General features: G+C 54.1%; 2 protein-coding genes across 2 annotated transcripts in view; one reads left to right on the forward strand and one right to left on the reverse strand.

The window, feature by feature from the left end:
- Positions 1 to 127: 127 nt before the first annotated feature.
- On the forward strand, positions 128 to 5,240 carry CHCHD5 (coiled-coil-helix-coiled-coil-helix domain containing 5). Its single transcript, XM_051641599.1, has 4 exons — positions 128 to 178; positions 254 to 394; positions 3,034 to 3,185; positions 4,835 to 5,240. Coding segments are annotated over exons 1-3 (294 nt in total). The 5' UTR covers positions 128 to 176; the 3' UTR covers position 3,185; positions 4,835 to 5,240.
- A 5,995-nt stretch (positions 5,241 to 11,235) lies between these two features.
- Positions 11,236 to 15,094, reverse strand: part of LOC127395133 (LIM homeobox transcription factor 1-alpha-like) — a 30,125-nt gene continuing 26,266 nt past the window's right edge. The window contains exons 4-8 of the mRNA XM_051641605.1: positions 14,928 to 15,085; positions 14,761 to 14,838; positions 13,634 to 13,766; positions 12,548 to 12,706; positions 11,236 to 11,575 (exon numbers count right to left, since the gene is read on the reverse strand). Coding sequence (XP_051497565.1) covers positions 11,421 to 11,575; positions 12,548 to 12,706; positions 13,634 to 13,766; positions 14,761 to 14,838; positions 14,928 to 15,085 — 683 coding nt within the window. The 3' untranslated portion in view covers positions 11,236 to 11,420. The remainder of the gene's footprint in view (positions 11,576 to 12,547; positions 12,707 to 13,633; positions 13,767 to 14,760; positions 14,839 to 14,927; positions 15,086 to 15,094) is intronic.

The following is a 15,094-nucleotide window of genomic DNA, read 5'->3' on the forward strand; positions in this document are numbered from 1 at the left end:
CCCGGCGCATGCGCGGGAACCCGCCCGGCGCATGCGCGGAACGGGGCCGGGCGGGCAGGCGAGCATGGGCAGAGCGGCGGTTGGACGCCTTGCGCATGCGCAGAGAGGCGATTCGACGCCGTGCGCATGCGCAGTGCGGCTCCTGACGCCGCGCCTGCCCACAAGCGAGCGGCGGGATGTGAGTGCGGAGCGGGCGGGGGGGGGCCCTGCTCTTCCTCCTCCTCCTCTTCTTCATCTGCTTGTTTCGCCACAGGGAAGCGGCTCTGGAGATCACGGCCCGGTACTGCCGGCAGGAGATGGAGCAGTACGGGCGCTGCGTGGCTGCCAGCCCGGAGTCCTGGCAGCGCGACTGTCACCGGCTGCGGGTCAGCATGTCCCGCTGCGCCGCGGCCCAGTGAGTGAGGGGCGGCGGGCCGGGGGGGGCAGGCGGGACAGGAGGGGCTGAGGGGGGCGGGGTTGGGATTTCTGGGCCGTAGAAGCTGAGGGATCAGTTTTATTCCGCGGCTCGGCTTGGCCTTCAGGCCTCTTGGGTCTGTCTGCACCCCGGAGCTGAGGGCCTGGTGTTATCCCCCAGCCTGGATGGGTTGGGGATGTCGGGGATGGTCTCTGGAGCTCCAGGGGCTGAGGAACCTCTTGTTGGGGCTGTCAGGGCTGGTCCCAGGAGCTCCAGGAGCTGAGGAACCTCTTGTTGGGGCTGTCAGGGCTGTTCCCTGGAGCTCCAGGAGCTGAGGAACCGCTTGTTGGGGCTGTCAGGGCTGGTCCCAGGAGCTCCAGGAGCTGAGGAACCTCTTGTTGGGGCTGTCAGGGCTGGTCCCTGGAGCTCCAGGAGCTGAGGAGCCTCTTGTTGGGGCTGTCAGGGCTGGTTCCTGGAGCTCCAGGTGCTGAGGAACCTCTTGTTGGGGCTGTCAGGATTGTTTCTTAGAGCTCCTGGTGCTGAGGAACCTCTTGTTGGGGCTGTCAGGGCTGGTCCCTGGAGCTCCAGGAGCTGAGGAACCTCTTGTTGGGGCTGTCAGGGCTGGTCCCTGGAGCTCCAGGAGCTGAGGAACCTCTTGTTGGGGCTGTTGAGGCTGGTCCCTGGAGCTCCAGGGGCTGAGGAACCTCTTGTTGGGGCTGTCAGGTTTGTTCATGGAGCTCCAGGAGCTGAGGAGCCTCTTGTTGGGGCTGTCAGGGCTGGTCCGTGGAGCTCCAGGAGCTGAGGAACCTCTTGTTGGGGCTGTCAGGGCTGGTCCCTGGAGTTCCAGGAGCTGAGGAGCCTCTTGTTGGGGCTGTCAGGGCTGTTCCCTGGACCTCCAGGAGCTGAGGAACCTCTTGTTGGGGCTGTCAGGGCTGGTCCCTGGAGCTCCAGGTGCTGAGGAGCCTCTTGTTGGGGCTGTCAGGGCTGGTTCTTGGAGCTCCAGGAGCTGAGGAACCTCTTGTTGGGGCTGTCAGGTTTGTTCATGGAGCTCCAGGAGCTGAGGAGCCTCTTGTTGGGGCTGTCAGGGCTGGTCCCTTGAGCTCCAGGGGCTGAGGAACCTCTTGTTGGGGCTGTCAGGTTTGTTCATGGAGCTCCAGGGGCTGAGGAACCTCTTGTTGGGGCTGTCAGGGCTGTTCCCTGGAGCTCCAGGAGCTGAGGAACCGCTTGTTGGGGCTGTCAGGGCTGGTCCCTGGAGCTCCAGGAGCTGAGGAGCCTCTTGTTGGGGCTGTCAGGGCTGGTTCCTGGAGCTCCAGGTGCTGAGGAACCTCTTGTTGGGGCTGTCAGGATTGTTTCTTAGAGCTCCTGGTGCTGAGGAACCTCTTGTTGGGGCTGTCAGGGCTGGTCCCTGGAGCTCCAGGAGCTGAGGAACCTCTTGTTGGGGCTGTCAGGGCTGGTCCCTGGAGCTCCAGGAGCTGAGGAACCTCTTGTTGGGGCTGTTGAGGCTGGTCCCTGGAGCTCCAGGGGCTGAGGAACCTCTTGTTGGGGCTGTCAGGTTTGTTCATGGAGCTCCAGGAGCTGAGGAGCCTCTTGTTGGGGCTGTCAGGGTTGTTCCCTAGAGCTCCAGGAGCTGAGGAACCTCTTGTTGGGGCTGTCAGGGCTGGTCCGTGGAGCTCCAGGAGCTGAGGAACCTCTTGTTGGGGCTGTCAGGGCTGGTCCCTTGAGCTCCAGGGGCTGAGGAACCTCTTGTTGGGGCTGTCAGGTTTGTTCATGGAGCTCCAGGGGCTGAGGAGCCTCTTGTTGGGGCTGTCAGGGTTGTTCCCTAGAGCTCCAGGAGCTGAGGAACCTCTTGTTGGGGCTGTCAGGGCTGGTCCGTGGAGCTCCAGGAGCTGAGGAACCTCTTGTTGGGGCTGTTGAGGCTGGTCCCTGGAGCTCCAGGAGCTGAGGAGTCTCTTGTTGGGGCTGTCAGGGCTGGTCCCTGGAGCTCCAGGAGCTGAGGAACCTCTTGTTGGGGCTGTCAGGGCTGGTCCCTGGACCTCCAGGGGCTGAGGAACCTCTTGTTGGGGCTGTCAGGGCTGGTCCGTGGAGCTCCAGGAGCTGAGGAACCTCTTATTGGGGCTGTCAGGGCTGGTCCCTTGAGCTCCAGGAGCTGAGGAACCTCTTGTTGGGGCTGTCAGGGCTGTTCCATGGAGCTCCAGGAGCTGAGGAACCTCTTGTTGGAGCTGTCAGGGCTGGTCCCTGGAGCTTCTAGTGCTGAGGAACCTCTTGTTGGGGCTGTCAGGGCTGGTCCCTGGAGCTCCAGGGGCTGAGGAACCTCTTGTTGGGGCTGTCAGGATTGTTTCATAGAGCTCTAGGTGTTGAGGAACCTCTTGTTGGGGCTGTCAGGGCTGGTCCCTGGAGCTCCAGGGGCTGAGGAACCTCTTGTTGGGGCTGTCAGGATTGTTTCATAGAGCTCTAGGTGTTGAGGAACCTCTTGTTGGGGCTGTCAGGGTGGGTCCCTGGAGCTCCAGGTGCTGAGGAACCTCTTGTTGGGGCTGTCAGGGCTGTTCCATGGAGCTCCAGGAGCTGAGGAACCTCTTGTTGGGGCTGTCAGGGCTGTTCCATGGAGCTCCAGGAGCTGAGGAACCTCTTGTCATCTGCAGCCCCATCGTGCAGCAGATCAGGCAGGATTGTGCTGAGCCCTTCACAGCCTTTGAGCAGTGCCTGAAGGAGAACCAGAGTTCTGTCCTCAACTGCAGTCACCAGGTCAAGGCCTTCCTGCTCTGTGCTGACCAGGTGAAGCTCTCCACGTGAGGTAAGAGGTGGGATGAAGAACCAGGTCACTTCCCAACCACTCTCCACTCTGGAAGTGAGATGGGACAACCCAAAATACACAGGCTTGGATTTTTTTCCCCCAAAATGTGGAAATGAATTGACCTGGATCACCAGGAATGTCTTTTGTGGTCATTCTGGATGTGAGATGTTTCTCCTGGGGTTGGTTCTTCTTGGGTTCCCATTGACCAACAAGGTTCTGGGGTGAAAAAAAAAGCCTTGATGGGGGGAAATGTGGGATTTGTGGCCCCAGATGAATCAAACTGGACACCAGTTTCAGCCAGTGAGTCCTTAAAAGTGGATCTGTGGGGCAGGTCCCAGCTGAAGGTGGTGGAGAAATGTCTGTGGAGCAACTGGAAAGGGAAGAACTTGGTCCTAAATACATAAAAAATGGCTTAATTTGACATATTAAAGGAAATAATATGTTCCTAAACACACAGAAACCACCCAAAATTACATATTAAATTAAATAAGATGTTCTTAAACACACAGAAACCACCCAAAATCACATATTAAATTAAATCACATGTTCCTAAACACACAGAAACCACCAAAAATCACATATTAAATTAAAGCACATGTTCCTAAACACACAGAAACCACCAAAAATTACATATTAAAAATCAAGAACATGTTCTTAAACACACAGAAACCACCAAAAGTCACATCTTAAATTAAATCACATGTTCCTAAACACACAGAAACCACCAAAAGTCACATCTTAAATTAAATCACATGTTCCTAAACACAGAAACCACCAAAAATTACATATTAAAAATCAAGAACATGTTCTTAAACACACAGAAAACACCCAAAATCACATCTTAAATTAAATCACATGTTCCTAAACACACAGAAACCACCAAAAATTACATATTAAAAATCAAGAACATGTTCTTAAACACACAGAAACCAACAAAAATCACATATTAAATTAAATCACATGTTCCTAAACACACAGAAACCACCAAAAATCACGTATTAAATTAAACAACATGTTCCTAAACACACAGAAACCACCAAAAATTACATATTAAACATCAAGAACATGTTCTTAAACACACAGAAAACACCCAAAATCACATATTAAATTAAATCACATGTTCCTAAACACACAGAAACCACAAAAAATCACATGTTAAATTCAAGAACATGTTCCTAAACACACAGAAACCACCAAAAGTCACATCTTAAATTAAATCACATGTTCCTAAACACACAGAACCCACCCAAAATCACATCTTAAATTAAATCACATGTTCTTAAAATCATAGAAATGACTGAATATGACATATTAAAGGAAATAACATAGAATCCTAGAGTCATTCAAGGTTGGAAAAGACCTTCAAGCTGATCAAGTCCAACCACCCTACAACCCCCAACCACTCAACCCTCTGAACATCTTCCTAAAAATCACCTCATGTGACCTATTGAGGTCAAACCCACATTATTGAACACCCAGAAATGACTGAAGAGGACAAATTCAAGGACATAACATGTTCCTCAGCCCCACAGAAGTCCTCAGATGTTCCTCAGACCCATCACCTGGCCTGGTCCACCTTGTTCTTCCCCCACCACACTCACCCAGAACCCACCTGGTGCTTTTATTTGTCCTGTTTTTTTTCCTCACAGGGGATCCTGGGAATTCAAATCCATCTTCAGGACTGAATGAAAAGTCTTTCTGGACTATGGGTTGGTGGTTGGGTTTGGTTTATTCTCCTGCCACGGGGGTGTCTTGGTTCTGGGCCCAGCTGGACTTTGGGATGTTGGGAACATTCCTGATCCCTCCACTTTTGGGTGCTGAACCCTCTGGGTCCTACCTTGCTGATTTACCTCAAAAAACTTGGAAAGAAATTCCAGAATTGTGGAGAAGTGACACCAAAGGATCAACAACAACCTGGAGATGGGCTTGAACAAGAACCTAACCCCAAAAATCAACCTTCACCCCTTTTTTTTTTCTTCCTTCAGTCTGTTCTTCCACACTTCCATAATTACCTTCATCCCAATAAAACCACCCACTTCCCAAGATCCAAAACCAGTTCTGGCTTTTCCCACTGGTGATGGAAACTGGGCTGACTCCAGGAACATTTCCTTGGAGCTACTGGAAAACCTCCTAAGTGGTTCCCATCTTTTTTGGGGTGTCACCCAGGACCTTCTGCTGGTTTAGGACAGCAGAGGGAGTCTTCCCACCATAAAAAAAGACCACAACAGTGGAGAAAATGTGGATTTCAAAGCTCCAACTGCTCTCAGGACAGAGCAGAGAAGATCTTCCATGAAGGAGCTCAAGGGAGAGGTTGGTTTTGGGGTGGAATTAGTGACAAAAATCAATATAAAAATTAGTAGATTGTCTAATGAGTAGGATGAAGGCCTTGAGCTTGGGAGATCTTTCAGGACATCTGTGGAGGGAGAGTTTTGGGACCTTTGGGTCTTCTCCAGTGGGTCTTGTCTGTCAAGTGGGGCTGGGAATTTCTCCCAGAAAAATGTTGAAACCTTGGAAAATCTTTTTGGGGTTCTTGGGAGCAGGTTTGAGAAAGGAAAAATGAGCTTCTACCACCTGGTTATTCACATGGAACTTCAGAAAACAGTTTGCTGCTGTCTGGAGCAGGAACTTGGTCTCCTAGAGCAGGAACTTGGTCTTCTGGAGCTGGATCTTGGTCTCCTAGAACTGGATCTTGGCCGTCCAGAACTGGAACTTGACCTTCCAGAGCTGGAACTTGGCCTCCTAGAGCAGGAACTTGGTCTTCTAGAGCTGGATCTTGGTCTTCTAGAGCTGGATCTTGGCCTTCCAGAACTGGATCTTAGCCTTCCAGAGCAGGAACTTGATCTCCTGGTGCAGGAACTTGATCTTCTAGAGCAGGAACTTGGCCTTCCAGACCAGGAACTTGATCTTCCAGAGCTGGAACTTGGTCTCCTAGAGCAGGAAAGTGGCCTCCTCCTCTTCCTCCTCCACCTCCTCCTGGGAAATCCAGGAGGGAAATGCTCTTTGAGACAATATTGGCTGGAAGTTTTATTCTGGTTCTCCAGGGAAGTTGTGGGATAGGCAGGTTGGATGGGGCTTGGAGCAACCTGGGCTGCTGGGAGGTGGCCCTGCCCGTGGTGGGGTTGGATCTAGATGCTCTTGGAGGTCCTTCCAACCTAAACCAGTCTGTGACTCCGTGATAACCACTCCCCAAACCCTTTCCACCCCATAACTCCCTTGGCCTCCTAGTGCCTGAAGGGGCTCCAGGAAAGCTGGGGAGGGACTTTGGCCAAGGGCAGGAGGGATGGGACCAGGGGGGATGGCTTGAAACTGGCAGAGGGAGCTGGAGGTTGGACACGAGGAGGAAATTCTTGGCTGGGAGGGTGGGGAGAGCCTGGGCCAGAGTCTAGAATCATGGAATGGTTTGGGTTGGAGGAACCTTAAAAGATCTAGATCCAACCCCACCATGGGCAGGGCCACCTCCCAGCAGCCCAGGTTGCTCCAAGCCCCATCCAACCTGCCCTTGGACACTTCCAGGGATGGGGCAGCCACAGCTTCCCTGGCCCAGGCTCTCCCCACCCTCCCAGCCAAGAATTTCCTCCTCGTGTCCAACCTCCAGCTCCCTCTGCCAGTTTCAAGCCATCCTCCCTGGTCCCATCCCTCCTGCCCTTGGCCAAAGTCCCTCCTCAGCTTTCCTGGAGCCCCTTCAGGCACTGGAAGGTTCTCCAAGGTAGGTGTGGGGCTGGGGAGGGGCTGGGGGGGCAGTTATCCCAGAATCCCAGACTGGTTTGTGTTGGAGAGACCTTCAAGCTCATCTAGATCCAACCCCACCACGGGCAGGGCCACCTCCCAGCAGCCCAGGCTGCTCCAAGCCCCATCCAACCTGTCCTTGGACACTTCCAGCACCCACAACTTCTCTAAGAAGCCTCTTCCAGGGTCTCCCCACCCTCAGAGTGAAGAACTTCATGGAATCATGGGATGGTTTGGGTTGGAGGGACCTCAAAGCTCATCTAGATCCAACCCCCACCATGGGCAGGGCCACCTCCCAGCAGCCCAGGTGGCTCCAAGCCCCATCCAACCTGCCCTTGGACACTTCCATCATCCCCAGCTTCTCCAGGAAACCTCTTCCAGGGTCTCCCCACCCTCAGAGGGAAGAACTTCATGGAATCCTGGAATGGTTTTGGTTGGAGGGACCTCAAAGCTCATCTAGATCCAACCCCACCACGGGCAGGGCCACCTCCCAGCAGCCCAGGTGGCTCCAAGCCCCATCCAACCTGCCCTTGGACACTTGGTTGTCACTCCAACCCTGCTGTTCCTTGTCTTCTGTGCCATTTTCTGCTCAGTTTCCATCTCCTCCTTCTGGTTTTTCCACTTTTCCCTCTTTTTTTGCCTCCTCTTTTCAGCCCAACCTGCGTTTTGGCTGCGAATGAAACACTTGTCAGGTTTGATTCTACTGCAGCTTCCCAACTGTCTCCTCTGTGACCCTGGGAGGTGGTTGGGACATCTTCTGTGTCTCTGTTCACTCCTGTCTGACATAAATCACCCCTCCTTGGCTGGGGAGTAATGAGGGATAATTAATTAAGGACTTCTGAGGGCCTTAACTAAGAGAAAACCAGGGATCATCAGATCATTCCATCCCTGCTTCATTTCCCCTCCATTTCTCCTCAGTTTAGGTCCCTCCCAAGGTGAAGTTGAGTGGCAGGACTTTGTTTTTCCAGCTTTTCCCCTCCCTTTTGGTGCCACTTTCAAGTGGAACTTTGAAACCAACGAGGCCGATGACACATGAGCCCAGAATGAGGAACTAACCTAAAAAAAAAACCCAACACACCCACCCAAACAAAACCACCCCCATGGCTTTAATTTTTCATCCAGAAAATGCTCTTGTTTTCCACTCTGCTTCTCCCACTGAAAGGACCCATAAATCAACGTTGTTCCTTTGGTGTCTCCAAGAACGTGGAGAGATTTAGAGCTGCTGGAAACCTCCGGGTTGGAAGGGGCACCTGTGGAGAGCAGAGACCTGCACGGAGCCACATTCCAGCCTCACACACACTTGGTTGGGCTTGGATCTTCTCCAGGGTTGGGTTGGGTTATTTTTGGAAGGAAGTTGTGTGGCTTGAGGGGAGTGTTATAGTCACAGAGTGTTTGGGGTGGGCATGGACCCCTGGAGATCATCAGTCCAACCCCCCTGGAGAGCAGGGGCACCTCCAGCAGATCTTGGTGGCCTTTGCTGTCCCCTCTCCAGCAGCTCCTTGTCCTTCTGGGGAGCCCAGACCTGGACCCACTTCTCCAGATGGGCCCTCACCAGAGGGGCAGGAGAACCTCCCTGCCCTCCTGCCCACACTCTCCTTGATGCCCCCCAGGAGCCCATGGACCTTCTTGGCCACCAGGGCCCATTGTTGCCTCACCCTGTTGTCCCTTGTCCCTTGGCCCCTTGTCCTGGCCCTGGACACTGCTGAGAAGAGCCTGCTCCCACCCTCCTGACCCCCCTGCAGATCTGGAGCAGCCTTGAGGAGACCCCCCCTCAGGCTCCTCCTCTCCAGCTCAGCAGCCCCAGCTCCCTCAGCCTTTCCTCACGGGCCAGATGCTCCAGTCCCCTCAGCCCCTTGGTGGCCTTTGCTGTCCCCTCTCCAGCAGCTCCTTGTCCTCCTGGGGAGCCCAGACCTGGACCCACTTCTCCAGATGGGCCCTCACCAGAGGGGCAGGAGAACCTCCCTGCCCTCCTGCCCATGCTTTCCTTGATCATCCTGTCTGTCATCTCTCTGGATCCCACCCCTCTGGTTCCCATCCCAACCCTCTGGGTCACATCCCACCCCTCCGGGTGACATCCCACCCCTCTGGGTGACATCCCTTCCTCTGGTTCCCATCCCACCCCTCTGGGTGACATCCCTTCCTCTGGTTCCCATCCCACCCCTCTGGGTCACATCCCACCCCTCTGGGTGACATCCCACCCCTCTGGATCCCATCCCACCCCTCTGGGTGACATCCCTTCCTCTGGTTCCCATCCCACCCCTCTGGGTCACATCCCACCCCTCTGGGTGACATCCCTTCCTCTGGATCCCATCCCAACCCTCTGGTTCACATCCCACCCCTCTGGGTGACATCCCACCCCTCTGGTTCACATCCCACCCCTCTGGGTGACATCCCTTCCTCTGGATCCCATCCCAACCCTCTGGTTCACATCCCACCCCTCTGGGTGACATCCCACCCCTCTGGTTCACATCCCACCCCTCTGGGTGACATCCCTTCCTCTGGATCCCATCCCACCCCTCTAGTTCACATCCCACCCCTCTAGTTCACATCCCACCCCTCTAGTTCACATCCCACCCCTCTCACCCATCAACCACACCACATCTTGGTGTCCTCTCCAGTCCTGCTCCAGGTACCCTGACCCCACTATCCCTTGATGTAGATACTAAACAGCACTGGTCCCAGTCCCAACCCCTGAGGGACACCAGTTGCCACCCCTCTCCATCTGGACATGGAACCATTGACCCAATAGATGGGACCATTCCTGGCTCAGGCTTTTTGGGATCCATCCAACTTCTCCTGGGGTCAACTTGGAGCTGAGAGAAGCTTCACGTCTCCACTCACACTTCCTTGTTTTATTATTCTTTTCCAATAAACATGCAAAAAGAAACCCCCCCAAAAAACCCCAAAACAAACCCAAATCCAAACCATCACATCACAAGGATCACCAGGGAGAGAGGGATGAGGGAGAAGTTGGCTCCAGAACTTGGGAAAACCATCCATTTGTAGAGAGTTCACTGGAACATTCTCTTCCAACTCCACCTAAACTGAGGCCACCTGGGCTCCAAGAACCTCTGAGAGGAACACACACCTGGAGAAGGTTTTTCCATGTGGATTCCAAGGCTTGGGTGACCCCCCAACAAAGGTGGAACTCACCCAATTCGGTTTCAAACCGGTTTATCTGGGTAAACGTGGGTCACAAATGGTCATTTCCTGCCAAAAGCTCCTAAAAAAAGGTCCCAAGTGTCTGTAGATGAAGTTCAGACATGGATTCCAGGAGCAAATCCAGAACCTGGCACTGCAACACGATGGGAAGTGGAGCACATCAACATGGATCATGTTCACATGGGTTTACTGGAAGTGAAGTGAGGTTGGAGGCAGCTTTGGAAGGGCTGGGGTTCTACCACACCTCATTGTTCATGTCTCCCAGTTGTCCAAAGATGCTGCTCACCTTGGGAGCCTTGGAATTCCAAGAGGAACATCAGGATCTTGGGTTGCCCCACTTGGATCCACAACTCTGGAGATGCAAGGTTTTCAAGATAGGTCCTTGTTCCTTTTGGGAATTGTCTCCCAGTTGTCCAAAGATGCTTGAGAAGCAGCCTGGGAAGGCTTGGAATTCCAAGAGGAACATCAGGATCTTGGGTTGTCCCACTTGGATCCAAAACTCTAGGTCCTTGTTCCCTTGGGAATTGTCTCCCAGTTGTCCAAAGATGCTTGAGAAGCAGCCTGGGAAGGCTTGGAATTCCAAGAGGAACATCAGGATCTTGGGTTGCCCCACTTGGATCCACAACTCTGGAGATGCAAGGTTTTCAAATTGGGTCCTTGTTCCCTTTGGGAATTGTCTCCCAGTTGTCCAAAGATGCTGCTCACCTTGGGAATCAGCCCAGGGAGATTTGGAATTCCAAGAGGAACATCAGGACCTTGAGTTGCCCCACTTGGATCCAAAGGTTTTCAAAATAGGTCCTTGTTCCCTTTGGGAATTGTCTCCCAGTTGTCAAAAGATGCTTGAGAAGCAGCCTGGGAAGGCTTGGAATTCCAAGAGGAACATCAGGATCTTGGGTTGCCCCACTTGGATCCACAACTCTGGAGATGCAAGGTTTTCAAAATAGGTCCTTGTTCCCTTTGGGAATTGTCTCCCAGTTGTCCAAAGATGCTTGAGAAGCAGCTGGGGGGGAGGAGGGCTTGGAATTCCAAGAGGAACATCAGGATCTTGGCAGGAAAGAAATGCTCAAAAGCTTAAACATTGGACAAACTCCTAAAATTACATCTAAACAACATCATTCCATCCATCCAGAAACGAGGAGAGAGGTGATCCAACCTCCTTCAGGCTGGGAAAAGTCTCCATGAATTAGTGCTGGTGGGACCTTGTTGCCTCCTCCGTCGTGCAGTGCTTGAGGAACATCTCTGAAGGTCTCAGTCTTGCTTCTTCTCCCTCCACCTCCTCCTCCTCCTCCTGAGTTTGAAGCAGCATCCATCCGAGATCCTTGGGAAGAGCTGGAAGCTTTTCCATGGTCAGGATGTGAAGTAGGAGCTCTGCATGGAGTAGAGTCGGTCAATGGGGTTGCCCACACGGGCTTGGAGAAGGTTGGCTTCAGGTGTGGACATCAGGCAGTCCCCCAGGTGGCTCAGGCTGTCGTTGTCCATGTCGTGGAAAACTCCTTCAGAGTCTGGAAAGGGCAGGGAAAGGGGTGGGGTGGGAATATGGTGTGAGCTGGAGCACACAAGGGTGAGGACCATGGTCCACCTGGGCATCAGGGCTGGGAGGAGGTGACCCCCAGTCACAGGAGCAGAATCATGGAATCATGGAATTGGTTTGGTTGGAGAAGATCTTGAGGATCATCCAGTCCAACTGTTCCCCCAGCCCTGCCAAGGCCACCCTGCCCCATGTCCCTCAGCACCATCTCCAGGGCTTGGAAACCCCTCCAGGGATGGGGACTCCCCCCCTGCCCTGGGCAGCCTGGGCCAGGGCCTGACAACCCTTGCCAGGAAGGAATTGTTCCCAAGGTCCCACCTCAACCTCCCCTGGGCAACTTGAGGCCAGTTCCTCTGGTCCCATCCCTTGTTCCTGGGGAGCAGAGCCCGACCCCCCTGGCTCCAACCTCCTTCCAGGCAGTTGCAGAGCCAGAAGGTCTCCCCTCAGCCTCCTCTTCTCCAGGCTGGACACCCCCAGCTCCCTCAGCTGCTCCTCACAAGTTCTCCAGCCCCTTCTCCATGTCCTCCAGCCTCTCCTCCATGTCCTCCAGTCCCTTCTCCTTGTTCTCCAGCCCCTTCTTCTTGTTCTCCAGCCCCTTCCCCTTGTCCTCCAGCCCCTTCTCCATGTTCTCCAGCCCCTTCTCCAAGTTCTCCAGCCCCTCTCCATGTTCTCCAGCCCCTTCTCCTTGTTCTCCAGCCCCTCTCCATGTTCTCCAGCCCCTTCTCCTTGTTCTCCAGCCCCTCTCCATGTTCTCCAGCCCCTTCTCCACGTCTTCCAGCCCTTTCTCCAGCCCCTTCTCCTTCTTCAGCCCCTTCCCCAGCTTTACTGCCCTTCTCCTGACACTCTCCAGCCCCTCAATATCCTTCGTGTCCAAGTCCTCTGGAGGACTCGCTGCTGCTGGAGTTGGCTTTTCATGACTTGGACAATTTCCACAGGCTTCTCCTACCATAGGGGTGCAGATGGTCTCCAGGCAGCTGGGGTGGGGTCAGCCCTTGTCTGTAGAGGTCTGTGCTGTAGCTGCTCTGCTCCAGGGGCAGCAGCTGCTGCTGGGGGATCCTGGGGTAGGGGACCATGAGTCCATCCAGGCCATGGACACTTGAACCATCTAAAGACACAATGGGTGGGATGGGTGGGAGCAGAGTGGTCATAGAATCATGGAATCATGGAATGGTTTGGGTTGGAGGGACCTTAAAGAGCATCTAGATCCAACCCTCACCATGGGCAGGGCCACCTCCCAGCAGCCCAGGTTGCTCCAAGCCCCATCCAACCTGCCCTTGGACACTTCCATCATCCACAACTTCTCCAGGAAGCCTCCTCCAGGGTCTCCCCACCTTTCTGGTGAAGAAGTTCTTCCTTGTGTCCAACCTCCAGCTCCCTCTGCCAGTTTCAAGCCATCCCCCCTGGTCCCATCCCTCCTGCCCTTGTCCCAAGCCCCTCCCCAGCTTTCTTGTAGGATCTTCTCAGGCACTGGAAGGTTCTCCAAGGTCTCCCTGGAGCCTTCTCCTCTCCAGACTGAACATCCCAACTCTCCCAGCCTGTCTCCAGAGCTGCTCCAGCCCTCCCATCATCTCCATGGCCTCCTCTGGTCTCCCTCCAACAGCTCCATGTCCTTCTTGGCTTGGGGGCTCCAGAACTGGCCCCAGTTCTCCAGGTGGGATCTCACCAGAGCAGAGCAGAAGGGGACAATCCCCTCCCATCACCTGCTGCCCACGCTGCTGGTGGTGCAGCCCAGGCCACAGTTGACTTTGATGGCTCATGGTGACCTTCTCACCACCCAACACCCCAAAGGTTCTTCAGATGCAGCCCAGGCCACAGTTGACTTTGATGGCTCATGGTGACCTTCTCACCACCCAACACCCCAAAGGTTCTTCAGATGCAGCCGAGGCCACAGTTGACTTTGATGGCTCATGGTGACCTTCTCACCACCCAACACCCCAATTTTTGCTCATCCTTTCTTGTACCCCTTCTCTCCCAAATCCATCCCAGCCCCTCCGTTCCATCTCACCTGGATGTCCCCTCAGCATCTCCTCACCTTCACTGTCCTCATTGCTCTGCCTGCTGCTCCGACCGGTTCCTCTCCCGGTCCCCAGACGAGGGTTGCCCAGTTGGTCCTGCTCCTGCTGCTGCTGCTGCTGCTGCTGCTGCCTCCGAGCAATCTTCTTCATCTACAAGGAGATGGACAACCTGGATTTGGGACTCTGCCTGGGAGAGGGAGGAGGTTGTGTTGGACAGAACCCCACCGAGCTCCACCATGATCAACCCTCCTCAGACTCCTCTGGGTGACTCCTCCACGTTCTCAAGGCTGAGTTGTCCTTCTGGGAGGTGTTCTTGGTAGTTTAAAAACCAAAAACTCTTCATTTGACTAAAAAAAGAGGTTTTCAAAGCTTCAGGTTCCTTGTTTTCACCCTTGAAATCCTCCAAAATTGGAGAAGTTTCATCTTCTAGAAGAAAAAATGGGAAGTTCTTCTCATCTTTCCATAGCAAGGGGGGGGGAAGGCAAGTAGGGAAAGAGGAACCAAAACCCCAAACTGACCTGGAAAATGTTGAACCCTGAAAACATCTGGAATTACTCAGGTTTTTTTGGTGTCTCTAAGATTTGCTACATGTTGTGGTGGAACTTTGGATGGTCCTAGATGTTCTTCTCACCGTTTTCACTTTTTTCTAAGCTGCTCTACATTTCGTGGGATCACGGGATGGTTTGGGTTGGAAGGACCTCAAAGCTCATCTAGATCCAACCCCACCATGGGCAGGGACACCTCCCACCAGCCCAGGTGGCTCCAAGCCCCATCCAACCTGCCCTTGGACACTTCCAGGGATGGGGTAGCCACAACTTCCCTGGCCCAGGCTCTCCCCACCCTCCCAGCCAAGAATTTCCTCCTCGTGTCCAACCTCCAGCTCCCTCTGCCAGTTTCAAGCCACCCCCCCTGGTCCCATCCCTCCTGCCCTTGGCCCAAGTCCCTCCCCAGCTTTCCTGGAGCCCCTTCATCCCACGGAAGGCCAACCACACGTTGTGGTGGACCTCCAGATGGTCCTGCATAGCTGTTCTTCTAACTATTTCTCTTCTTCTGAGGTCTTCTGTGTTCCCTTTGAATTGAACAAGTGTGTGGAATGTCCCATGGGATTTCAGGACCCAACTGTGTCCCAGGAACCACCACTCACCTTGGCTCTTTGGTTCTGGAACCACACCTGTACCACCCGCACGGTCAAGCCCGTCTCAGCTGCCAAGGTCTCTCTTACCTGTCCACGAAACCCGGAGAAGCTGAATCAGAACTTCAGCTGAGCTTAAAAGCCACCACTTGTGTGTGTGTTGAGTGGCCTCCTGGTACCTTTCTGCAAGGCTTGGAGGACACCTCAAAGGAAGCCTTGAAGGCCCGACGCTGCTGGGTGGTCAGGATGGTGCGCGGGCGCTTGGAGCGTTTGTGGTCTTTGCTGTCCTCGCTGCCCTTGCCCTGTGGGTGGCCACCCTCTTCATCCTCACTTTTCACTGCAAGGG

Source organism: Apus apus, chromosome 29, assembly GCF_020740795.1.
Source record: "Apus apus isolate bApuApu2 chromosome 29, bApuApu2.pri.cur, whole genome shotgun sequence".
Taxonomy (NCBI): Eukaryota; Metazoa; Chordata; class Aves; order Apodiformes; family Apodidae; genus Apus; species Apus apus.